The sequence below is a fragment of the Ambystoma mexicanum genome, chromosome 12 (genome assembly GCF_040938575.1).
Source record: "Ambystoma mexicanum isolate Mex_15411 chromosome 12, UKY_AmexF1_1, whole genome shotgun sequence".
Classification (NCBI taxonomy): domain Eukaryota; kingdom Metazoa; phylum Chordata; class Amphibia; order Caudata; family Ambystomatidae; genus Ambystoma; species Ambystoma mexicanum.
The window spans coordinates 18,886,541-18,913,210 of record NC_090936.1 but is presented as its reverse complement, the minus strand read 5'-3'; the positions used below and the strand labels follow the sequence as shown (position 1 = coordinate 18,913,210).

Genomic DNA, 26,670 nt, shown 5'->3' with positions numbered 1-26,670 from the left:
GGACTAGCAGGATTAGTAGTCCTGATTTGCCTTTGTCCATTATACCCAACATTTTGTTCTGGAGGTCTAGTAGGGCAGATTCTGTGCCATGGGCCTCTCTGAATCCTAGTCGATATATTTTTGCAGCTAGCTTGTTGCAACTTTATCTAGAATGTTAAGGATTGTTATGCTTCATCCCCTCTCCTAGTGAGACCCCCAGCACTTTTTGCTGGACTTCTGGAAATTCTCTTTCAATCCTGAATGGGTGGAGCCTTTTTCCACTCATTCATTCTTCTGGGCTCTGTCTTTTGGAACTCTATTCTTTGTACTCTACCTGTACTATGGAGTCTGTCTGCGCAATAGCTCTTAAAGGCATCTGTGTTTTTACAACTGCAGTACACAGCTCCTTATGGGCAGTGTTGCGGGGGACCCTTAAGCCCGCCTTTAAGATTATTTGTCTGTATCCTCAAGTAACTACAGTTCTTAACAATAGAGAGATCCTTTGCATCTCTCCAGAAACTCTATAGTCTGAGATTGGCACACACCACCTTCAATGGTGTGCCAAAGTGATACCTAGTAACCCTTCTCTCTGCTCCTGTGACTTGTTTTGTCACATAGACAATCGCCTAGTTAGGACTGGTGGCAGTGGATGTGTTCTACCAACTATTGTGTATTTTTCATACCGCAGACTATGTCCATAGCCCCGGTAGTGCACAATAGGGGCACTCAAGTACCAACTTGGGGCCTCCCTTCTTTTTTCATCATTACTAGCGTGGTTGTAGATTGTGTCCCCTTCTGAAGTCCGTTTTAAGGTCTTCCTTGTTAGTTGTTAACTTGCTGCTTCTTCTACCGTTCTGGGAGGGGGCGGTCTGTGTGTGTGTTGTGCTTTTGGTGGGAACCCTTGGGTATCCCCGCCTAGGCTCCAGAGTGTCTGGGCAGGCAGGAAGTGGGGGAGGAGTCTTCCACCCCTGTGCCTTTTGTCTGCCAGAGCGCCTGAATAGGTCCAGCTCCCACAGGGCGTCTGGCTGTCCTGATTGGACTGCCAAACACCCCTTTCTGTAAAATGCTTAGAGAGATTGCAGAGGAGTGTGTGCTGGAACTGTATGAAAGGTGAAGTTTCTGGAGTGAAAAAGTCAACCACTGGAAACTGAAGTAACCGAATAAGACGACCAGAGGCACCTGCAGACCGTAAAGCGACCACTGCTGTCCTGACTCTGTTTTCTGTGCGACAGAGGATCTCCGAAGAGGATGACTCCTTCCCTTTGGCTGTTGGAAACAACCACTCCCAAGATGAACTTTGAAACTAGCCATCTCCCGAGGTCCTACGAGTTTCTAGAGCTTCAGAACCCCAATACGAGGAGACCTGCTGCCCATTTAGAGTGCATCGTCGTGGAAAGGCTGAATCCGTCCAGACCTTTGCTGAAACCGTAGGAGGCTCCCGGGATCCGATCCAACTCGCCCAGAGCGCCTCATCAGAGCATGAGACTGCAGGAAGTGAAGAAGATTGAACGGGTTATCCGTCTCCTTTTTTGGTGCGGGAGAATTGTCATTCCTGTGCCAATTCCATTCAACCTTAGAGACCCCAAGCTCTTTTGCTGGACTTGGGGCTTGTGATTTTTTCCTCCCGAGTGAGTGGGACCTTTTTCCCCACTCTCTCATGTATTTTTCCTGACTAGGACTGTTGTGTTTCACTGTTTTATGGAGTCTGACACACTCCATAGGCATGTGCTTTTCGTATAGTGACACACAGCACCTTAGGTGCAGTGCCACTAAGAGGTCCCTTGGACTTCTCTGAATGTTTAATTACATTTTATTGGGTGAACTACCGTCCCCAAGAATAGTAAGATGATCCCGGTCTTATATACCTTTTTCTTTGTGGGACCAGCACACGTCACTCCATGTGGAGTGCTGGGGGGTTACTTAGTAATTCCTTATCCCACTTCTCATGTGATATTTTTGTTACACTATCATACTTTAATTGGCTGGTGGCAGCGGTTTACTTTTTACGAGCCGTTAGGCAAGATTGTATGCAGTACCATTTGGGTGCACTACAATACCCTTGACCTCCTGGCAATAGGGACCCAACCTTTGGTATAAGTCTGAACTACACAGGTTGGTAGTGTGGCTGAGCAGCCAGGCTTATCTCAAGAGGGGTCAATGTGAGCAGTTATGTTGTGACACAGAGTTTCACAGTAGCAGTTATTCAAATAAACACTTAATCTTAAGGTTTCTTGACAAAACAATTATTAATTTATATCACAGTCAGTTGTATAAGCCTTCTTCAGAAGGGAGCAATATATATATAAACACTTATAATACACACTGTTTCTCTAAATCAGCTGATACCCAGTGGGGATGGCACAGACACTCCCCTACACCTTCATGTGGCTTAAATAGCGAGGACACTGTGGACATGGGTTTATCACTGGTACATTTAAAGCAATACTGAGTTAGGTGTAAAAGGTAGAATAGAGGAATAAAACAAAGGTCAACAAATCATTCACAAACTGGTAAGTACTTTAAAAAACCTTCCTCCAAAGCAGAGGAAAAAATGGTGGGGCTTCTCTTCTTTAATGAGGCTGAATTAACAGCCTGCGAGTAATGAAGACTAAAAAAGTAATTAAATTAGTTAACTGCCATCAGCCATTCAAGGAAACTTGCAATTGTAACAAAATGTTACCAGGTAAGTAAGAAATCCTCCAGCAATCCACATAAGGTGTGGTGTCCTGGCTGATTTATACAACATGTAAAAGGGATGAAAATTACTACTCTGGAATAGTAGTTCACCAAGTACATGTACGGGACCTTAACGGGGGGAGGGGGCAACACGGCTTAAGCTCAAAAGTTGTAGGAAACTAGAACTTCAGCCACACACTATGGAGAGACATAAAAAGAGTAAAAGACTAGGTGAGAAAGGGTCTCCTTCACCCAGGGACAAGGTAAGATAGTTACCGAGTCCAAGCTAAAAGTTCTGGGGTTGGCACAGGTCAGGAAGGTTTATCATAAATATGAAAATCTTAACTAACTATATCAAATTCAGGAACGGCTTTGAGGCCCAATTCTATATACTCAGAGCTCAGTGCCAAATGTCTAAATCATGCATTCTTTAAATAATGAGAAAAAATACATTTGAAATGAAAAACCACACACGCCTAACAGCTTGGTGGATTCTTTAGCATTTGGTGCAAGAAATACAAAAAGGAACAAACCCAAACATATTCAACATGAGTGAGATTTAATAATGCAAAGGCACAGTGATGGGAAACTAGTTATCTTTTACCTCAGTATACCGCATAACATGGATGTATTTGTGCAGTACTCGGAACAAGTGCCTATAACTGATCACCAGCTCGAACAGTCGAGGAATTTGATAGCGCTACCAGATTCACCTGTATTGTTTTAGAGTACTTACAAACGTGAGTAATCTGCACTGGAATTTGCAGGGCTCCCATGGGACTCTGGGGGAAAACAGAATTCTCGTCCAAGCGCGTCAGGCGAATCTGTACATGCTGGACCCCCGCATTTGAATTAGTGTAGAATCCAGTTCCAAGTTTTTTCTCTGAAGCCAATTGACCTGAAAGCTGATTCTGGGTTTCGTGCAAATGTCGCAGTCCTTTTATAAGCACTAAAGGGGCAAAAAGCAATTCTGTTAACCTGCAAGGTGGAAAAACATTACTGTGCACCAGATTCCCATAGCTGCAGCAATAAAATCCATCCCCAACCTCACATGTTCCTTGTCAGATTTCAATTCAGTGCAAACCACACTTTGTCGCTTGATTCTGAGAGGGCACGGGACAATCAAGTGGGAAAATGTAATCAGAAAGGATTACATGATCAATGTTTACACAGTGGAAATAGTGTGTCTTTGACACCCATCTGCAGGTAACCTGATGCTCACATGTTCAGACGGTTAGGACAGTGTTTCTGAAGTCCAAGGGCTTAGTACCACCATTCAACTGAGACAGTACAAGACTCCACTCTTAGAATAAGGTTGTACCACCTGAGTGTGTTGGTAGCCTAGATAGAGCAGCCAGGCTTATCTTAGGAGGGAGAGAGGGCTGTAGAATTAGTACAAATGAAACTGTAATACAAATGGTCCAAAGAAACACTGAAACACTATGTATTCTAAAAATAATTGGTTTATTTAAATACAAGTAGGCCAAGATAAATCTTGGTTGAATTAAGTACTATCACATTATATGTAATCACAATTATAAAAACACAAAACTATGCTTGAAGGTAGACAGACCAAAGCATAAACCTTATTTGGAACACCTAACAGTAGTTATAGGGAAGTGAAACCTTTTCATACACATTCAGTATAGGTCGCACCTATTCCTGGGGAGTAAAAACCAATGGTTACATTCAGTAATTCAAGGGTAGTAGACCCTACCAATTGTACCGTGACGCTCAGCAACAAATCACAATCAGTCAAATGGAAGGTATACGTTTCATGACTAGTGTGACACTTATTCTAGGTACAGTAAAAACCTATAACTACTTCAGTGATAACACACAGTTATACTAGGTGAGTAAAACCTAAGGATGTAATATTCAATTACAGGTGCTTTTGAGATCAGTGAAACACAGATTGAGATAAGCAGTAACTCTTGTAACTTATTTTAGGATGGCACACAGCTAACTCAAGGTACGTAAAACCCACATTCTATTTCACGGAACTATCAGCATCTTGGGGCAGGTTTAAACCTATGACTCTTTTTGAATCTGTCTAAAACAGACCAGGGAAAGCAAAAACCAATGTTACTCTTTATAAATGACTCAAGGTTTTTCTAGGTAGGTAAAACCTAATGCAGACTTATTCTAGACAGGCTAACAGCAAGTCAGGAAAAGCAAGACCCAGTTGGGAACACTCATACAATTCAATTATCCTAACAGGAATAATAAAGTGAAACCAACAGCATTACTTTTGGGAAGAGGCACAGCCAAATCACAGGTGAGTAATATACCCTTATATCTACTTTCTGTTAGAATGGCGAAACAGTTTCTAAGGAAAGAAAGATGTTGCATATATTTTTCAGAATAGTGCAACACATTCAAGGTAAGTAAGAACTTTTTTAACTGTTCACTCAGAGTTACAGTTACCAACCAACTCTTTTACACGTAAGTCACTTTTAAACACTTATTCTCTTTTGTAAGCAAAAGGCCCCATTGCTTAAAAGTTTTTCCCTTATTCTTGGAGCATGAGTGTTCTCAGTGGCAGAAGGGGGTCACTAGGTTCTAGTGTCCAACAGGCAGTGTCAGGATAAGTTCTTAAGTAGCGAAAGTCAGAGTTCCTTAGGAAGACTGTTCAAACAGGTGAGTATTTTACTTTAGAGTTAGTTGGGGGTCCAGGGGCTTCACAGAAGACACACTAGGAGGGTTCCAGCAGTGTGACTGGGTGAACTGGATGAGAGGCCTTCCAATCACAGAAAACCCCCCTCATCTACACAGGAATCACAAGAAACTTAAGTTAAGTAAATACCCAAGTCAGCACAGAAGAAGATTTTGCAGCAGGACGACTTCAGTTTTTGGTTGCAGATCCTGGTCGGTGGATTACTTGTCGTGGTTACTGAAAACAGGACCTTGGAAGGGACTTTGCAGCATGGATCAACAGGGAAGGCTCTAGGCAAGGTTTTCCTCGCGGCTGGAAGCGGCTCTGTGGATTTGGCGCCTTTTGCAGGAACACTGAAGAAAAAGACAGAATATCGTTGGTCAGATTCTCGTAGTTACAAAGGTCCAGTACTCTGGCAAGGGAACTTTTCAGACTTGATTCGTGTCTCTGGAGATCCAGCAGGATTCCAATGAAGTTTCTGAGAGATTCTGAAGACAGTGCACCGCACAATGGCTCGAAGTCCCAGGCTATTGAGGTATTGCAGCCCTACAAGTTCTCAGCACAGCGTGGGATGGCTCAAAATGCAGGTCTTCTTGAGTGTAGTGGGTTTCACCAGGCTCTGGGTCGTCATTTCCGGAGTCCGCAGGTCGATTGGAAGGAAGGGCTACAGCACGCTCAGGTTACACAGCAGGCTCTCCGGTTGCTGGAGATCGTCTTAGCCTCTTTTCCGTCATCATCCTCTTCGGTGTTGGTTCCAGTGGTCAACTTGTTCTTCAGTTTACAGGGTCGGAGTATTTAACAGGAACTACAGCACAACTTCTGCATTCTCTTCAGGCAAGGAGGAAGACAAAGGGCTGTGGAGTTTTGGACTCCTCCCCTGCTTCCTGCCTTCACAGACAGACTGGTGCCCGGGCAGGATAGGGGACTCCCGCCAAAGATAAAAATCACACAAAGAAATTTCCCACCCTGGATGCCAGGGGAAGGAAGAAGGAAGGACAAGACTAAATGGCGAAAGAACAAGGCGGGCCATTTTGGTAAAATGAGCATCTTGAGTGCCTTTACTGCAGCTGTGAACACAGCCCGTGGTAAATCTGCACCAAATTAGTAAAAGGTATCACTGCCACCAGCCATTGAAGGTAAGCTTGTCCCTGTAACAGAATTGTTACAGTTTTAGTGTGAAAGGGGATGCATTGTATTTCCCCAGAACTCCACATAAGGTGGGGTGTGCTGATTTCACCAAATAAAATGTAAAAGTGATCCAAAGATCCTTTCTACCCTTGGGAACTGTAGTTCTTTCAAGGTTAGTCTGAGAAAGTTAAAAGGGGAGCTCCTAGGGCAACCCAGCAACAACAGGCACTTATCCTAGGGCAACCCAGCAACAACAGGCACTTATTGCCAAAAAGTTGTCAAAGAGGATAACTTTAAAAAAGACACTATCGAGAGTCTAAAAAATGACACCCATAAAAAGTGTAAAAGATTCTGTGAGTGTGGACAAATGTTCCCATTTTACAGAGGTATAAGGAAAAATAATCCACCAGTAAAGAAAAAAAGTTCTGGGGTTGACACAGGTCAGGAAGATTTACCATTACTATGAAAATCTTACCCAACGCTGCTGGAATTAGGAATTCAAAGAAACCACGAGACCAAAAATGGTAACTCCTTTCAGGAGTGTTCCGCCAGATGCGAGACTGGCATGGTATCACGAGAGAGATTGACTCAAAGGTGTTAGTTTTAAAACCTTTATTTACTAAGGTTCCTGGGTTGGAATGCCTAACTGGCCCTAACTCTTATTTATTTTATTTATTTGCATTTTTAAAGCGCTCACACAGCCTGGGGGCATCGAGGCGCTGTTACAGGAATATGTATTAGTTGCGTATTTATAATGCGCTTAATACCCAGAGGTTTATAAGCGCGGACCCGGGAATCGAACCTGTGGTGTTTCGTGTCGTCTTCTTTCCAAGGGCAGCACGTTGCCGCTGAGCTATCCTACTATACTCTAAAGGGGTGTTTCCCTTAACTGATGTTTCTAAAGGCTGTCAGGGTCTAATAGTCCAAAATAAAAGTCTGTCTGTGTCTAAACCCATGCTTGCCCTCACTCTTTACAAAAATGTAATAGGAAGTCTTTGAAAAAGGAAAAATAGTGGTTCAACAGAAAATTGGAAACCAAAGATGGTTTCAGGTGGTCATTCCACAAGGCATGGTTTGGTCAATGTCACAAAAATGAGGTCAATGAAAAAGGGGTTGTTCGTAAAACCTTCTCCACAGAGCCCTTGCAGTGGTTTCAGATACCTTCAGTGTCTCTGGGTTCCGTCCCCCCAAGCTTTTTTTTTTTTTCCTTTCTTTCTCACTCCAGCAACTCCTCTGTATTTCTTACTCTGCTTTAGACTTTTGCACACTTGCACCTTTCCTTTTCTGTTCCTTTCGTTTCACTGTGCCCTCATGCAGTTTAGTTTTCTTTATCATGCCTCTTGCGCACCTCACATCCTTTTGCTTCCTCGTGCACTATTGCACTATCCGTTTCTTTCTCCTGCACGCCTAACACACTGTCCTTTAACCGGTTACGTTTAGCATTTCTCTTCATCGTACACGCTTTACTCTTCATATGCCTTTCCTTTCGCTTTTCTCCTCTTCCGCGCGGTTAGTGCAACATCCTTTCTTCTATTTCTTTGGCTTACTTCTGCTAGTTTCTGTCCTTTGCACACTTTCAAACCTTTCTGCTCCGTGCCGCTTTACAATTGTGTCTTTCACCAGCTTCGGTCAAATGCACGCTCCAGAGTTTCACTCACTCACTCACTCACTCACTCACTCACTCACTCACTCACTCACTCACTCACCAGTCAGCGTTGCATTGACGAGCGGTTCAATTGGATACAAGGGGTTGAGGTCAGCGTCTCACCACCTGCCCCTTAGACACGCCTGGGACCAGCACACGTCCCAAGGGAAGGAGCACTTTCCAAAACACCACCAGCAGGATACAGCTGGCATCCTCCAGCTCCTTGGAGGCACTGCCCCCTTGCCACCTGAATAGAGGACTTTCTGGGTTTTAATGGCAGAATACCCCTCAGTTTCTCATATTGAACCACACATACTTTCCGGGCATGTGCACAAAAGCAATTCACAACTTCCAAATATCACTATGAAATTAATATGTGCATTGTACTCCAAAATGGCACATCATCAAGAAGCCAAATTCACTAAGAGAAAATCTTACCGGGAAATGAAACATCCTTGTGATTTGCAATCTGCCTTTTAACAGTCCACCATTTACTGCGAAGCCACTGGGGAGAGCGGACACTGCTCCAGCCTTCGGCGAGTATGTCCCAGTTTATATCGTTTTCATCCAGGACATCAAGTTCGGTTATTCTGACAGGTGTGCAAACGGGCATGTGTTAGAAAGGAAGTAGACACGCTTTGCAATCCTTCATAGGACACACTGTTTTGTTTGAAAATTTAAATTATATTGCAATTTGGTAGTTCGAAGAAAAAGAAACCTTGTATTAAGTTTACTTACATTTTTAAACCCTGCGATATATTAATTTATATAATATACTGGGGCTCCAGTTGCTGCAGTTTTCTGTGGTAATGTCCTTGAGAGCAGTAGCAGGTGCATGGTCTGCAATGTTGATTGTACACTTGGTGAGGAACCATACCAATAACTTAAAGGGCCCTACCAGTGAAATAGCAGAACACGAGGTCAGCAAGACCAAGTACATACAGTACGCTATTCTGCAGAAAGGACCATGCGCCACAGCTGCTATGACACAGCAGAAAGACGTTTGAAGCTTTCCAACGTTGTAATGGATGTTGCCACCCATCTGGAGGATGGCTGAGAAGTTAGTCATTTTGCATGTAAACTACTGCAGAACATAACAGGTTTTTCAATTCACTGCTTGGAATAAAATAGGGCCGATAAGCAGCACGTGTAGTGTGACAAATCCTATGGCGTTCTCACGAAAACCATACCTAAAGTCTCCTCTCTCATGGCCAGGTAAAGGCAGATGCATCTTGATCCTGAAGGCGGTGTTAGCCGGGAGGATCACCTGGGAGGAGCAGGGCCGCAGGGAAACAGGAGGACTTCGTGGGATGAGACACAGTTCTCGTCTACCTCCAGGAAGGACACATCATTAATGCCAGTACATGTATTGGCATGTTGTCAAAGAGAACGAGGGTTAGGTAAGATTTTCATATTAATGATAAATCTTTATGACCTGTATGCTTCTTCACTTACTACACTCGGTGATGACTTCCATGGCATTTATATGTCACTAGTTATACTTTGCAGACTCTGAGGTTGCATAAAGGAGAGGTTTAAGGAAGGAAAAAGGTTAAACAGGTCCTCAAGGCATGTGAGGACAACTACATCTTCCAATGAAATCTAGACAAGCATTTGCCAGCAATAACGGTCTAAAACAAGTTACCACCTCTGAGGGACAGGAATATCAAAGTCAATGGGCTAGAAGAGTCTGCAGGGAGCCAGGACAGCCAAAGTCAATTGGAGCAGAGTCTATGGAGCTGAGGCACTTCTTAGATAAAAAGTTTTGCACAAAGTTAGAGTTTTGTAGAAATCATTTGTAGGGTCACAAGCTGTTGAACTTGTGAAAAGCAAAGTTGGACTCAACTCTAAAGTAAGCCAATGCAAGTCTCAACTGGGAAAAGCATAGCTCAAAGACACTGAGGTAAGTACCCCAAGTCTAAACGGTACCTCTGGTTTGAAGAAGAGTGGTCCAGCTGGAATCTGTCCTGTTGCAGCGATGCAGACCCTGGGTTCCTGAGCCTCAGTCATGGGGACAAGAGGGAGGACATCTGGAGGGCTCCTGCGGCGGCAATTGGAGGCCGTCGGCAGCTACGGCCTCTTTTCGGATCCGCTGCACGCGGCTTCCTTCACTCCTCAAGTCCTACACTCTGGTCAGGGGACTCGAGCTCTGGTCGTCCTGCTTATGGAGGGTCCTTAGGAGACTCCTGGGGCTTCTGGACGGATTGCAGACGTTGCACTCGACTATGGATTTCTCTACCCCTGGCATTCGGTTCTTGCAGCAGCGAAGAAGTACAGCCAATCATGTAAGATGGTCCAGTGGAGCTCATCTTGGGGGTTAGTTGGTCCCACTAACCCAATGGAAGAAGTCGTCCCTTACGGAGATTCTCTTATCGACCAGGAACAGGAGTTTCAGCACAGCAGCAGGACTTCACCTGGCAATTCAAACGTCCAGGAGGATGTAGCAAACTTTGTTCACGGTTTCTTCGTTGGGTGTTCCTCTCAGTGGTCGACTCCGACTCTAGTCCCAAAACCCTCACCTTTTAAGCAGGTTTCTCCCATTCATGCACAGCCTAGGCTGTCAATCACACAGCAGGGTGGCTGTCCTGGAAGGACAGCCAGCCAGCCAATCAGTACTGGTTGCATTCAGGCATTCCTAGAGACAAAGGAAATGGGAGTTTCGGGAACCTCCCTCACATCCTGCTTTTCCAGACACACTGGAGCCAGAGGCGGGTTTCAGGACTGAAGCCCGCCAAAGGCAAAATGAGCAAAGGGCTCAAACCTGGCTCAGCGTGCAGAGTAAAACCCAAGAAAGACCTCACAAACAGAAAATGGCGAAAAAAGAAGACCGGGACCATTTTGACCTTGGCTTCGTTTTCTCAGTTTGACTGTGTGCTAGCCATGCAAATATAGGCTTGCTAAGCAGTTCTTACACTTTCAGTGCTATACAATTTTTCAGAACAGTGCACAATTACTGACACAGATGCAATGCTATTACCACACACAAGTGCTTTCTATGTCCTTATTGGAAGCTGATAGCAGCTCACATTACTTCACACATTCTGCAAATGATCCTCTCCCTTTTTCATACTGAAATGAAAGGACTGCCTACCTACTGCTCAGAAAACCAACATGAATAAAACGGGGCAATACTTCAAGTAAACGATCAATATCATGCAAAAAACCCAATACAGAAAATGTACTTTCGCCAAAAAGAAATCATTGCCATAAAAAAGAAAAATATATTTAGTGCAACTGATCGAGAATACAACTACTAATGGCAAACATGTCTGATGTGAGATAAAAAGTAAGGTCACATGGGTGAGTGTATACCAGCACAGCACAACTTGTTCAAACATCCTTCTATAATGGTGGAAATAGAAACTGAATCTTGCCCACTGTAAGGAGTTGCTTTTTGCCACATGATGACAACTTCAAATAGGTCAGTTAGTCTAAGGAGCCCAATATAAACCATAGCACAAACCAGAGTAAAAAGGCCCATGTTGTATCTTTAGAACCCGGCCAGGAGATGGCCTACAGGAGTACAAAAGCAGTCAAGTGTGGGGCCCTTCAATTGACAATTTAGGACATTCCCGGTCTTTGGTGGGATTTCTAAAGGTCACACAAGCAGAAACATTGTGCACAGGAATACAAACTAATGTTCAAGTCCCCTGGTAAGCGACGATACCGTCTGCTATGGTCATCTGCAAGTATAAGGCGACAAACCTAAGAATGAGAGCCATTTCATCTTCCTTGGTCCACTCTGTCCCCCCACTTTGTTTCCAGTTCAGATAATTCAGCCACTTGGACCGGCATTGCTTTTCTGATCGAGATCCAACTCTCTCAGCTACGGAAGCCCAAGACACGCCCTGCGTGACTGCGTCTCCTGGATCTGTGGCGGTTAAGTTGTGAACCACTTCTGCCAGTCTTCTTTCCTCATCTTCTGTCCATTTCCCTGAAGAAAAGAAAACTTAACATTCACTGGAAGCTGCGTAAACCATATTGCAGTATGGCAATTTCCTGCACTAAAACCACATTTTCCATCATTTTTCTCAAACAATTGTAGACTGTGGTTGTAAATAACTCTTAATACGAATTTCTGGATGTCCTACACAGGCTTCATCCTACCAGATTGCAGTCTCGGAGACCAACCCAGACTGCACACATTCAACTGATCTCTCTCAATACCAACACACCTAAGGTTAGAATGCAGCTACCATCAAGCAATCGCATCAGCTGCTCACATATGGAGTGCTTGCACCCAAGCACCCTTTAACACCTTAGTCTCTCGACTGACTTGGACTGCAGTCCCTGAGGGCGTTCAACCCACAAGCACTTTGAGGTCATTCCAATGATATATAGAGAGCGCTATATAAATTCCAAATAACACAACCTAATATTTTTTTAAAAAGGTATCCTCCGAATACTTTAAAGGGGTAAGGTAGAATAAACAGAGTATACATATACTTTGTGCTTATACTTTATGCACTTATGTCATGCCTCCTGGCCAAGACATTACTGATTGGCTCCATGGTGTTACTTTATGCATTTACTAATGTGATGTTCTGTAATTCTATCCTAAAGTGAATTGTTATTTTGTATGCACAATGAGTATCTATGGGATGTCTAACAATATTGTATTTATTGCACTTGTTAATTTTAGTATTGAAACAGTGCTTTTAACTCCTTTCCAAAATGGCAGACTTGCTTACCATGACCTTTGTATTGTTTTGTGAACCATAGAGTGGGGATCACTTTGTATTTATTCACCTTTCACAGGGCCCGTTTTCAGTGTAAACAAGTGCCTGGTGAGGCACGAAAAGCATAGCTGGCTGCACTTCCTGCACATACATTGTCTGCCATGCTTTTGTAATCAGATCACCTAACGTATGTGTCTCCCTCTGTTGCCCTTCTGTGGACCGTGATACTTTTTGTAGATTTACATGCAATGCATAGGCTGACATCTAGTGGTAGCTGCAGAGTATTATTTTTTGTTTTCGAAACTCGGAAAAAGGGATGTCGACAGGGCGGGTCAGTAATACTGTCCCTAGTGTGACGCCCACTGTACCCACGGTCCTTCACGCGTAGAGGTCCCTCAGATTGTTTTGTTTCTGACATGAGGTAGCATGCAGTGTAGTGCGAGTACAGATGTAATAAAGCAGATGAGTAGATAAAGCCAGAAAACATCTATGCACCTTCTACTCCACAGGGGAGGAAGGGTGGGAGCATGTGAATCACCGATTGTACCACCTGTGAACCTGTTTTAGAATGTGTGTCAATACAGTATTGCCGAGTACAAATACGTATAGAACTTCATGTAGCCGCTTTGTAAATGGCGGGACGTTTGCAATAAAGGCCAAAGTAGCTCCTGTACCCCTTGTAGAGTGAGCTCTTGGTGTGAAAGGCAGAGTTTTGTTTGATAGGGAGTAGCCGAGCTGTATGCATTTCACTATCCATCTGGAGATGGTGTTTTTTTTTTTTTTTTTTAATGGGATCTCCTTCCCAGCCAGGTGCTATGGTGACAAACAGTTGGTCTGTATTTCTTAGAGGTTTTGTCTTATTTACATAGTAAAGAACTCCCCCACCCCCTTACATCTAGTGTATGGAGTTTCTTCTCAGCCGCATTTTGAAGGACTTTGAAAGAAAGCGGATAGTTCAATGGATTGGTTAACCTGTGTTGGGGGAGAATTCTCATTTTTGTTCTAATTCCCTTCACCCTTAGAGACCCCCAGCTCTTTTGCTGGACTTTAGGACTTTTAATTTTTATCCTGGAGTGAGTGAGACCTTTTTCTCACTCTATGTATTTTTGATCTGATTTTGTTTTTGGAGTCTGACAAACTTTTTTATTGTGACACACAGCACCTTCAGTGCAGTGTCACCGAAGTCCTTTGGATTTCTCATAAGGTTTAAATACCTTCTCTTGGGTGAAAATACTGTTGCCTAGAGTAGTAAAGTGAAATTGACTTTACTTACCTGTTTATCCAATGTAGGTCCAGTACATTTTCCTACTTACTCATGTTAACATTTTTTATGTTACCCTCACTACTTTAAATGGCTGGTGGCAGTGGTTTAATTTTACTACCATTGTGCGTTTCTACCGCAGGCTGAATCCTCAGTTGCAGTAGTGCACCCATGGGTGCCCATTTTGTCAAAATGGCCCGGTCGTCTTTTTTCGCCATTTCTTGCTTATGAGGTCTTTCTTGGGTTTTACTCTGCGCGCCAAATCAGGTTTAACCCTTTTGTTCGTTTTGCCTTTGGCGGCCTTCAATGCTTAAACCCGCCTCTGGCTCCAGTGTGTCTGGCAAGGCAGGAAGCGAGGGAGGTGCCGAAACTCCCTGTCCTTAGTCTCCTTGGTTACCTGAATGCACCCAATCCGGATTGGCTGGCTGTCCTTGCAGGACAGCCAACCTGCTGTGTGAGGGACAGCTAGGCTGTGCATGAATTGGAGAAACATGCATAAAAGGCGAGGCTTCTTAAACTGAAGGCAGAGTCGACCACTGGAAGAAACATCCGACAAAGGAAACTCTAAGAGAAGCTTGCTGCACCCTCCTGGACCGTTACACTGCCCGGTGAAGCCCTGCTGCAGTGCTGAAGCTACAATTGCAAATCAACTAGAGAAGCCACGGAACTGACGACATCTTCCCTTGGGTTAGTGGGACCAACTAACCCCAAGACGAACTTTGCTGAAGGACCTTCCCCAACTGGCTGTACATCTTTTCTGCTGCTGAAACTGGGTGCCAGGGGTCGAGAAATCCGTAGTCGAGTGTATCGTCTTTAAGCCGGACGGTGTCCAGTCAACTGGTCGAAAAAAAACTGGTCGACTGCAATTTGGTCGAAAACCAAATGGTCGAATTTTTTTTTATTTATATATTTATTTTTCGGGTTTTCGTTTAGTAAAAAAAGGGGTGTTTAGAGAAAAAAGGGGGTTGGGGGGGGACCCCCCCAAAAAAATGAAAAAAAAGGGTTAAAATAAAAAAAATAAAAAAATTTCGACCATTTGGTTTTCGATCAAATTGGTTCGACCATTTGTCTGGTCGACCAATTTATTTTGACCAAATGTCTGGCAACCAGCCGGACCAGAGCTCCAGGAACATCCTGGGGACCACCCCGAAGCAGGACGACGGAAGCCCGAGTCACCTCACCAGAGTGCTGAAATCCAGAAGCAAGGGAAGCCTATCAAGTGTCCAAGATCCGCGGTGGTGCTATTTGCCAGAAGCTGAAACGGCAAAGTGCCGCTGAACTGAAAAGAGCCTGTAGCCGCCGACGACCTTCATCCTACAGTGCAGGAGTCCTCGCTCTTGTCCCCACGACTGAGGCCCAGGAACCCAGGATATGCAAGACTGCAACCAGAACAGAAGCCAGCTGGATCCTTCTCTTCAAACCTAGGGCACTGTCTTAACTAAGGGGTACTTACCTCTTGTCTGTAGCTTGCATCCTCTCACTTGAGACTTGCAGTAGCTGCTTTTTGCAGAGTTGATCTCAGCTCGGTCATTCACAGGCATAACAGCTTGAGGCCCAACAGTGATTTTGTACAAACTCTCTAACTTTGTGCAAGACTTTGTGCTATCTAAAGAAGTGCCTCCGCTTCATAGACATTGTTCAAATTGACTTTGGCTGTCCTGGCTCCCTGAGGACTCTTCTGACCCATTGACTTTGATTCTAACTGTCCCACATAGGTGGCGCATACATTTAACTTGTATTGCTGGGAAAGATCAATCTAGACTTCTGTGGGAGATTGAAAGGTGCTCACATGCCTTGAGAACCTGTTACCTTTTTCCTTCCCTGACCTTTTCCTTTTCCACAACCTCAGAATTTTATCAAGTACAAAAAGTGATTCTATAAAATGCCAATATTGTCCTCGTTAGTGAAGTCTCCTCAGGGAGTAGGAAGTGTGTATGAAGCATCTCTAAAGAGTATCTACTTGCTCTGCCTTGATTCTCAGAAAGTATTTTGAAGTGTAATTTTATTGTTGCACATTGCCCTTTTTAACAATGCTTATTTAAAACGGACCGTTAAATAATTATTTTAATAGAAAACCTTGAGTGTACATGTTATTTGGATACTTGTATTTGTGGATTTCGATGCTACAGCTCTGCAGCTCACATTTATCCCTCTTGAGATAAGTCTGGCTGCTCAGTCACCCTACCAACTTGTGTAGTACAGACCTTTACCAATAGGTGGGTAACCTAATACCAAGAGGACAAGACTGGTGTAGTCTCCCACAGGGTTACTGCATTCAATCTTGACTAACAACATGGAACATGGATATGAATTTAGGTGAAAACCTAGGGTGTGTTCTTAGTACCAACTTGTCTTTGAGGATAACAAAGAAATGGTATTGCACTGACAAAGCTTGTAGTTCACGGACTCTTCTTATGGAGGTAATGGCTACCAGAAAAGCTGTTTTATATGTTAGGTGTTTAAGGCTGGATTTGTGCATAGGCTCAAAGGGAGGACCTATGAGCTTTGCGAGTATCGCATTGAGATCCTGTGGGTTAGAAATGGAGGGAGTGTGAGGGGGGAGGGTGGAGGGGATCAGTGTCTGGTGGTTTGTATGCTTCTTTGAGGATTTCCATACATCGCCAAGGTAGTTTTAAATTACCAAATTCTATGACTTCAGGGGCCAAGCTGCCAAGTTCATAGATTGAGAATGTGGGTGTAACATTGTACCCTCCGTGTCGGGTGAGCATGTCGAAGGGGCATGGGAGTTTGTTTAGATCGCACATCGCCAGTTTGCGCAGATGTGGAAACCAAGGTTGTCTCGCCCACATAAGAGCAACCAGGATTAGAATTACTTGTTCCTGGGGTATCTTGTGCACTATCCTGCTCCAAAGCGGTGTTGGGGGAGAAAAGCGTAAGCAAATTTCCCTGACCAGCTCATCCACAGGGCGTTCACCTTGGATCCTGGCTGGGGAAACCTGGATGCGAAGTCTGGCCATTGTGTGTTTAGGCTTGTGCAAACAAGTCTAAAGGAGGATAGCCCCAGAGGGAAAAGATATTGTCTAAAATGGTCTGCTGGGCTGCCACTCATGCTCTTTGGGTAGGGGATCTCGCTTAGTGAGTCGGCTAGAGATTGGAGTTCCCCTGGAACGTGTTGAGACACCAGGAACACGTTCTGCTTGAGTGCCCACTTCCAAATCTTTTGGGCTAACCTGGACAGACTTGGAGAGTGTGTGTGCCCCCCTGCTTGTTTATGTAAAACATGGCAGTGGTGTGGTCTGTGAGGATTTGTACTGTTTGGCCCAACAGATGCATTTGGAAAGCTTGTAGGGCTTGAAGTATTGCTAGTAGCTCTAACAGGTTTATGTGATTTTGGGATGTGATATGGGTCCACATGCCCAGTGAGGAAGATGATGCAGCTGAACGCCTTCTAGATCCACAGCTCTCAAACCCAGTCTCCTAGTTCTTGGTGACAAAAGGGGGACCCTGCAGTAGTAGTCAAGAGAGGGACTCAACAGCAAAGAAGAATTCTTACTCCCGTGTCGGTTTATTGTTGGGTGCTTTTTTCTTATCAAAAGGAGCTAACAATCACCGCTGGTTGGACTCTTCTTCTTTTCTTGGTCCTGCACTGTGGTGCAGGGACACCGAGGAGAAGATTTGTGCTTTTGGAGGCCAACACGGATGACACCGAAGTTACAGCGAGATTTGTCAACTGCAAAGCAATGCATTTGAAGGTGGTCGAGGTACCCCGGGTATTGGAATTCTGCAGCCCGGGAAGTTTGCATGACATTCGGGGGCGGATCAAATTGAAGAGTGTCTTGAGGCTGGTTATGCCCACCAGCCCAGAGGAGGAAGCCATCCTTGGCGGAGCTTCGCTGTCGATTGGAAAACGAGTCAGAACACCAGCGGTACTTCAGCAGTGCTTCTGTGATTACTGGAGGTGCTGCAGGCATCTCTGGTCGTATTCTTCAGAGCTTCAGTTCCAGTGTTCGACATAGCCTGCTGTCCCAAAACCTCGCCTTTTATGCAGGAGCCCATTCATTAAGTCCTATGGACCTGCCAATCACCAGAATTTACAGGACAGCCGCCCAGGCCAAACTGGGTCTACCCAGGCTTACCCTCAGACAAAGACCAGGGAAGTTTTGGGATCCTCCCTCACTTCCTGCCTCAGCTGACATACCGGGGCCTTGGCGTGCTTCACAAAAGGGATCCGCCAAAGGCAAAATTCAAAGAGGCCCCATCCCCACCTGGAATGGTAGAAGAAGGAACACACAAATGAAAAATGGTGATAAAAGACAACTGGGGCTATTTTGGGAAAATGGCCACCCATGGGTGCTGTACCTAAACCGTGAAAACAGTCTGCGAGCAACAATCACTAAAATGGTAGAAAAATACCTCTGCCACCATCTATTTAAGTTTGCCTGTTACTGTAACTATAAAAGTTACAGGAGCAGTGGGAAAGGAGTTACAGTGTAGCCCCTCAGCACTCCACATAAGGTGGTGTGCGCTGATCCGACAAAAAATGGTACGAAAAAGGTATCCTACTATCCTTGAGAACAGTAGTTCTCATGGAAAAGTAATAATAAATAAAAAAGGGAAGCCAACGGGACAACCCAGCAACACCGCACACAGGGTGCTTTGTGCTGCAATCATCCATTACAGATGCCTGTAGTGAAATAAATGGAGGAAAGTATAATTCAAAGTAAAAAGAATTACAGTAGCAGAAAAATAGGTTTCCCATCTCAGAGCAAAAAGAATGAGCGAGTGGTTGCTATGGAGAAATATCATTTTTATGCTTCATCCCCTCCCCATCACTTTCTGCTGGACCTCTCAACCTCTTCCTTATATCCTGAATGGGCTTTGTTGATGGGGACCATTGGGGGGGGGGGGCTTTGAGATTATTTTCTTTGTCCTATAGTAACTACAGTTCTTAAGTATAGATAGATACTGTGGGCCTGATTCACAGAAGCGTCTTATAATGGAACAATCCCATGGGAATACACTTTGTGAATCAGGCCCTTAGTATCGCTCACATCACAAAAACTCTATAGTCTGGAAGACTGGCACACACCACCTTATGTGGAGGGCCAAATGGATACCTAGTATCCCTCTTCTCTCTCTGCTCCTGTGACTTTTTAGTCGCATAGACAATCTCCTAATTATGGCTGGTGGCGGTGGACGTGTTCTACCAACTATTCTTGGGGCTTCCCTTCTTTTTTAGCATTACTAGTGTGGTTCTTTGTTAGCCCTTCTACTACCGTCCTCGGAGGGGGGAGGTCAGTTTGTGTTTTTTGCCTTTGGTGGGAACCCTTGTGTGTGTCCGCGCCAAGGCTTCAGTGTGTCTGGGCAGCAAGGAAGTGGGGGGAAGAGCTTTCAACCCCCCCCCCGACCCCCTGTCCTTTGTCTGCCAGAGCGCCTGAATAAGACCAGCTCCCACATAGGGGCTGGCTGTCCGGATTGGGCAACCAAACACCCCTTTCTGTAAAATGCTGAGAGAGATTGCAGAGGAGTGTGTGCTGGAACTAAATAAAAGGCGAGGCTCCTGGAATGAAAAGCAAGTCGACCACTGGAAGCTGAAGTAACCGAAGAAGACGACGACCAGAGACGCCTGCAGACCCTTGGCAGCACTGTGAAGCGGCCACTGCTGTCCTGACCCCGTTTTCTGTGCAACAGAGGAACTCTGAAATGGTTAACTCCTTCCCTTTGACTGGTGGGAACAACCAGTCCCAAGATGAACTTTGATTTGTGCTATCTCCCGAGTTATTTTGAGTTTCCAGAGCTGCGGAACACCCAACACCAGAAGACCTGCTCCCCATTTCAAGTGCATCATCGTGGAAAGGCAGAATTCGTCCAACTCCCCTCAACAGAGTGCAGGACTGCAGGAACCAAAGAAGATTTACCAGGCAAATCGCATCCTTTATTGGTGCATGTAAAGGTGCCAAAACCACAGAGTGACCAGAGAAGTTGATGAAAGCTGTGCCAGAGGTTCTCCATCGAGACTGCTGCTGAGAGATCCCATCCCTTGTCCTGCCTTTCGTCATCAGACCAAGGAATCCGGAGGTTGGGTACAGAGCTGCAACATCCCAGAGCATTCAGCACAAACGTTTTCTTCAAACCTAAGGTACTGTGGGGAAAAAGGTATTGCTTTCTTTATTCCAGAAAGTCACTCCAGAGCGTTGGAGTGCACGTAGAGGTGTCCAGGGCAACCCCCCGCTTACCTCCGATTCAAGCCTTGGCTTGTGTCCCATTAGCATGTCCTTTAACTGGTTCTTCAACGTTCGTTAAGACTTCTTGCATCTTCCTTCCTAGACTAGAAAGTATCCACAGGAACGTTTGACTTCTGCTGCTTTCAAGACTTTAAGCTTCTCCGAATTGCTTTTTAGCTAGGGTTGCGTTTTGGACTTTTAAAGACTTGCTGTGCAGGGAAATTGCCTCTAGAACCTGAACCCCTGTTAGGATAACACCAACTAACTGTTTTCCTCCCTATAAATCACTCTCTTATATGTGTATGCTACCTTCATTCAATTAACATATTACTTTGTGGGTGCGCTTCATTACTGAGAATACGGTAGACCCGTAAAACTCCTGTAACAATTGTAAGCGTTCAGCAACTATCAACTAATTGCTATTTTTATTTTTAACTAAGAAGTTACCTTTTCAAAGTATTGAAAGGTATATCTGTGTGTGTTGGTTTATTGTGCTAAGTATTTAACAGTGACTCTTGTGGAAATATAATAAATGTATATTTTAATATAAATGTATGTTTAAGTGTTTATTTGATGTGCATTACTAACTGGGTTCAGTGTACGTAACTACAGCTCCCATCTTCCTCTTAAGATAAGCTGGACTGCTCTGCTACTCTAACAAGGTTCCTGAGTAATACAGACTGATACTAAGAGTTGGAGGATCTACAAACCACTTGGATAGTTTACTAAAGTCTTACCTCCCAGTGGGACTTTAGGAAAACTCCCCTAACAATGGTAAATACTCCACCTCACTCTGGAAATAAGGCAACAAATCCCAGAAGTCCAGCAAAAGTGCTGGGGCTATCCGAGGTTGAAGGAAATGACCATTCTCGCTAACAGTCCCCTTGCAGTCCCTCCTGCTACCCAAACATTCACACATCACCTCAGCTCTCGCCCAGTTGCACTGTCCCCCGGTACCCAAAGAATTGTCTTCAAAGTGCTTTGTTTTCAAAGCCATCCACCCCCCACACCTGACCTTTACAACAAATTCAAACTCATCACCTACACACAAACACCAGGCAAGCCAGCCAACACTGTCTGCACATTCCACTCTGCAAACTCACATGCACACAAAAACAAGCATTTACCCACTGGATACCAAGGACATGGAACACTCTACCTCTTCTCATCCTCACTACACCCTCCATCACCACTTTCAGAAAGGGCCTCGAAACATACCTGTTTGCCCACACACAATCCAGCCGCTACCACTTGTCTAGCCTCATTTTTCTATCCGATCGTGAAAACATTTGTTTCACTTCCCACCGTTTCAAACTTTGAACGCTCTAAGGCACTCCCAGCCCAGCCTTTCCCAAACAATGGAGCCAAATAACCTAGGTGATGCAACAAGTGATGCAATAAACATCCCCACTCATGCATGCAACCCCACACTGCGATGAAAGGATGAAGCATGCGCTGTACCTCTATTGCAGGTTTCTTTCATCAGTCTACACCGATCCTTAACAGAACATGCACTTCTGCCCAAAGCTGCTCCTATCGTGGCCCAGTCATTCCCATGCTTTATACGAAGCCTAGGAATAAAAAGGTGCTTAGCATTTGTCAACATTGCAGCTTTAGAAGTTTATAGTAATCATACATCCAAAGAAAGAGTCTTAAAGTGCAATACGAGAGTTGGTGTGGAATCAGGCAGGCCAGTCTGTAGTGGACATGCAGGTTTTTGGTCTCTGTGGAAAAAAAACTCTCACTAGTAGATTGGGACTGAGAAGTAGTGATATGATGAGACATTTATAATGCGCCTGTACAAGTGTTTCTAGGTGCGACAAGACAATGTAGGGAGACACAGGGAGGACGAAACAAGGCTGTCTTGTCAAAGTAGAACACAGCTACAGTATACAGAACACTTACAAATGTGATGAAGTGGCCACACAGTTATACTAAAATGTATTGCACAAGAATAACTGAAATGAAAAACGACATTAAGGAAAGTAACTATATATACACAACATTGCAATGTCCAAAAGGGTCACCACATTTAAAACAGTATACAATTGCATCACAGAGAGTTACAATGTTGCAGGGGTAAAGTGAGGAGGAAAGCTAATTATTTAACGTATTACAGGCATCCGAAGTGACAGGCCCCCCTAAAAAATCACCAACACCGACTTAAAAGTTCAGCCCCCATCAATTGTTGAACAAATATCACAAGTTAGTAAGTAGTTTGGCTTATTTCATAGAGGTTTTTATTCAAAACGGAAAACTTCACAGGCTGCCAGCGACAAAGTAAATAGCAAGCATGGTTACTGTGCTGCAAAGTTTAAGTATAAACGTACAGCAACAGAGATGGGGGGTCTCCGAGGTTATCACAGAAATGAGAATTCTCCCTAACGAGGGGATAGAAAGAGTCTAGATGCATTTATCAGTGAAGGCTGTGTATTGGGGATTGAGCTTATTGAGCACGGAAGGAGGTCCAATCAACAAGATCTCTGTTTTAGCCCCGTTAAGGCACAGGTGGTTGTGTAGGCGGAATCAATGGTATTTTGAGTCATCTGGGTAGTTGCCCGAAAGAGCTAGGAGAATTTGCGCGTCGTCAGCATAGTTGGTGTATGCTAGGCTAAGGGAGTCAAGAATGCCAAAGAGGGGTCTGGTGAAAATGTTGTAGAGTGCAGCCGATATGCAAGAGCGTACTCTGCAAAGGATATGTGCAGATGGGGCGCTTACGATGTTGGAAAACACTTTCATGACTCTCCCCTCCAGTAAGGAGGTGATCAACGCTGTGGCTTCTAAATTGGTTGAGGTGGTAAGGTGGTGGCAGGGGATTTTGTGATCTACCAAGTCAAATGCTACTGACAAATCATGGAGGAGTAGAAAAGCTGGCTTCTCCATGTCTCTAAACCCGTCCATCTGTTTTTTTTATGTCGAGCAATGTTGATTCTGTACCGTGGCCTGAGCGGAAACCAGATTGGCGCATTCCTAAAATGTGATTGTTTTCCAGGTAGTGTAGAATTTGAAGGTAAGCTGCTCGATCTACGATTTTAAGAAGGAATGGTGTGGTTGTGATAGGCCGGTAATTATTGTGGGCTGTAGGGTCAAGGGATGAGATTTTTTTAGAAGCAGAAGAACCCAGGCTTCTTTGAGACTGGTGGGCACTATACCTGTGGCAAAGCAGGCATTGATGAAGGTGGTGATGAGGACTGCTAGGGCTTCGGAGCAGTCCTTGATAATGTTCACTGGGCATACATCGCCTTTGCACCTGGATAGTTTAAGGCTTTTTAATATGGATAGGACTTCTAGCTCTGTGACTAGCTGGAAGCAAAACTGTGGGAAGGTTGAGTGGGGGGAAGTGGGACCTGCTCGGGGTTGTAGGGTGGCTAAATTAGCATGGATTTCTTTTGTATTGTGTCTGTATATAAGGGCACAGGACATTAGAGGGAATGGTGATCGGACACTGGGCATTAGAGTAAATGGTGATCGGACACAGGGCATTAGAGTGAATGGTGATCTGGCAGTTAAAGTCTGCAATCCAGTCCAGCGTGCAGCCTTTAGTGTGGGTGGAATTCTTGATATGATGCCTGAAGCTCAGAGCTTTCAGGGAGTTTGAGTCAGCCTGGAGGTCTGAAGGATCATTGAGGCCTAGGTTAAAATCTAGGATGATGATTTGCGATGTAGCCATAATATGGTCTCCTAGGATGTGAAGAAGGTTCTCTTCAAAGGTTAGGATTGGAACTGGTGGGTGGTAGATGATGTGGATAGTGATAGTGTTAATGGGTGAAGTGGTCAGTTTAAGTAAGAGGATGTCCCCATTTTCCTCCAAGAGGGTAGCGAAAGGCCTTATGGAAAGGGCTCTTTGGCCAATAGAGCAACCTCTCCTCCTCTAGCATTCGGTCTGTCTTTATGGTATATAGTGTAACCTGGGGGGGGGATAGCCAGGGATAGTGTTGGGCCTGAGTCTTCATTAAGCCATGTCTCCGTGATGGCTAGGGCGTCTAGGTCATGAGACGTAAGGAGGTCATGGGTATCTAGGGCGTGGGCAGTAAGTGAGCGTGCATTCACTAGTGCACATTTCAGTGAGGTTCCCTTAGCATTCCCTTAGGGGTCAGTGGGGAGCGTTTTCAGCACTGTGTTGTTTGCTGGGATAGCAGTGCAGGCAGTGTACTCTGTGGTGCTGGGTAGCTTTCCCTGGACACGGTTCAATGGCAGTATGGGAGGAAAGGCCAGCTCAGTGGATGATGGGCTGTCTGCCATTGAGGTGGTGTGGGCAGTGATATCTAGGGGACATACTGGGGTTACACAGGGGCTGTTTGGAAACATACTATTAGCATTTGCATGGAAAGCAAGGTCATCGGCATTGGATGCAGCACAAACGCAAGCATGGTTAGCAGCAGTAATAGCATCAGTGGTAATATTTACGGGACATACTAAGATAACACAATGGCTGTTATGCCTAGTAAACATTTGTAAGGTGGGCATGCTTAGCAATTAGTGTGGAGCTCGACATAGCTTGAGCAACATAGCTTGAGCAGCGCCGTCAGCTGGGTATGCAACAGTGGCGTTTGACGAGCTAAGGGCATTAGGTACTGTCCTCAGCAGGCTGGTGACCTGGGGTGTAGGGACAGATGTCTGGAATGGGGTAGCAGGCTCCTGAAGATGGTCCGTGAGTAAACAAGGGGGTGTACATATTGCCAGTTGCCATTGAATGTTGCAGACCTTTGTGGTCGTAGGAGGTGCGTGGTTCAGGTGGGTCCTAGTAGTTCATGGTGCTCGCTGGAGTGTAGAGCATGGACGTGAGGCGGTATCTGGGGAAATAGAGAAGGGCAATCTAAGAAGAGCGTTTCTTGCTGCGGGCGTGGGAGGGAGCGGAACAGGCAATTAGTTAGCCTACGCCGGAGATTGGCATTCACTTGTGGTGAAAAGATTTGTTTGCATGACGTCTACATTTATAGTTGAGCAAACGATTCAGTAAATCTATGCATTAGGGGAAATTAGATTTTGTATACATTTTCAGTGAACACCAGAAACCATTACAAAAGAACATAGTTGATAAAAATAAGCAATCTGGTTAAAGGGAGTAGAAATTTACCAACTTACTCTCTGAGTCTTAAAATTTCTTCAGGAGTGTACCTGTGCAATGATAAAAAGTCAATGAATCAGAATAAAGACACAAGTAAAGAATTCAGTGTTGCAAACAAAAAAAACAGCAAGAACAACAACACTATTTGTCAAATGTCAAATCTTTATATATGCTTTACCAGAAATAAAAGTGCAGTACATTGCAGAGGACTAACTTTTTAGGAATAGATTTCTTAGAGGGGTAATCTCCAAAAACGTCACTGGAAAAAGTTCAAGGGTTCACTCGGGTCCCTAAAACAGGGTTTAGGGTTTTCAGACCTGAAGAAAATCCAATGGCTTTCACTGGTACATATTCAACAGTAAATCGCTGTTACAGAGTTTTAGACAAGTTGCTGTCTGTGACAGAACTTGGAAAAGCCCACCTTAGGTGAACAGGGTTACACTTCTTAGTCTAGGACTGAACCACACAAAGGTTTGGTAGAATGGCGAGAAGCCAGGCTTATTCTAAGGAGGGCGGAGGGCTTTAGAGAGGTACAAAGAACATAGCATACTCTTAATTCAAGAAAAAAACTGATATACTTAGGAGCTATAGAAAAAGAAATAGGCATTAATTATATATGCTATGGCAGAGGTGATCATTCATAGTAAGTACTTTAAAACAATAAGATAATATAAGATCGCTTTGTAATATTTTTAGATCATAAATCACAGTTAAAGTAACTTTAGAATGGTATTGTACGTTTTGACCATATCTAAACGGTTCCACGTACAAAAAGGTCTAAAACTGCTACCACCAAAGGTTTGAACCTTTGGTGGTAGCATTGCAGGTAAGTAAAAAAAAAAAGAAAAAGGACTGCGGGGGTGTCCCCCGCAACATCCTGCTCACTATACTTCATAGTATAGTGAGCGGGGGTTGTGGGGGGAAACCCCTGCAGCCCCCGTAAAAGAAAACGAAAAGGACCCTGCAGTGCCGGTTCCCAATCACAGAAGTGAAAGGGAACTGGCGCTGCAGGGATTCAGCGTGAAGAAGAAGGTAAGTGGGGTTTGTTTATGTTGGGGTGTGGGTGGGAGTGTGTTGAGGGTGTGGGAGGGGGGGTCATGTGGGTATGGGTATGTACATGTGTTCGCATGAGAAAGGTGCAAACTTTTGGTGGTTCGCACCTTTCTCATTCGAACTTTCCGGCCGTGGGCAAATCAGCCGCGGTCGGATCACGTAGATCCCTTTAGAATAGCATTAGTAGTAACAAATAACTTCGTAAAACCATCTGAGACATATATGCAAACTGTTCCAAATTTGTATAACTTTTTATAACTTTAATCCAGCCTATTTTAATGAGTCCAATACCTTCAGTGTTCAGCTCGGTCACCAGGGGGCAGGGGTGAAGTGAGAAAGC

General features: G+C 44.6%; 1 protein-coding gene across 2 annotated transcripts in view; it reads right to left on the bottom strand.

Moving 5' to 3' along the window:
* The window catches only part of DMTF1 (cyclin D binding myb like transcription factor 1), a 106,593-nt gene that overhangs the window by 40,207 nt on the left and 39,716 nt on the right, over nucleotides 1-26,670 (bottom strand). For both annotated transcript variants that reach the window (XM_069627827.1, XM_069627828.1), the window contains exons 8-12: nucleotides 25,295-25,327; nucleotides 21,671-21,780; nucleotides 11,790-12,018; nucleotides 8,523-8,674; nucleotides 3,392-3,604 (exon numbers count right to left, since the gene is read on the bottom strand). In XM_069627827.1, the coding sequence (XP_069483928.1) occupies nucleotides 3,392-3,604; nucleotides 8,523-8,674; nucleotides 11,790-12,018; nucleotides 21,671-21,780; nucleotides 25,295-25,327 (737 nt within the window). The remainder of the gene's footprint in view (nucleotides 1-3,391; nucleotides 3,605-8,522; nucleotides 8,675-11,789; nucleotides 12,019-21,670; nucleotides 21,781-25,294; nucleotides 25,328-26,670) is intronic.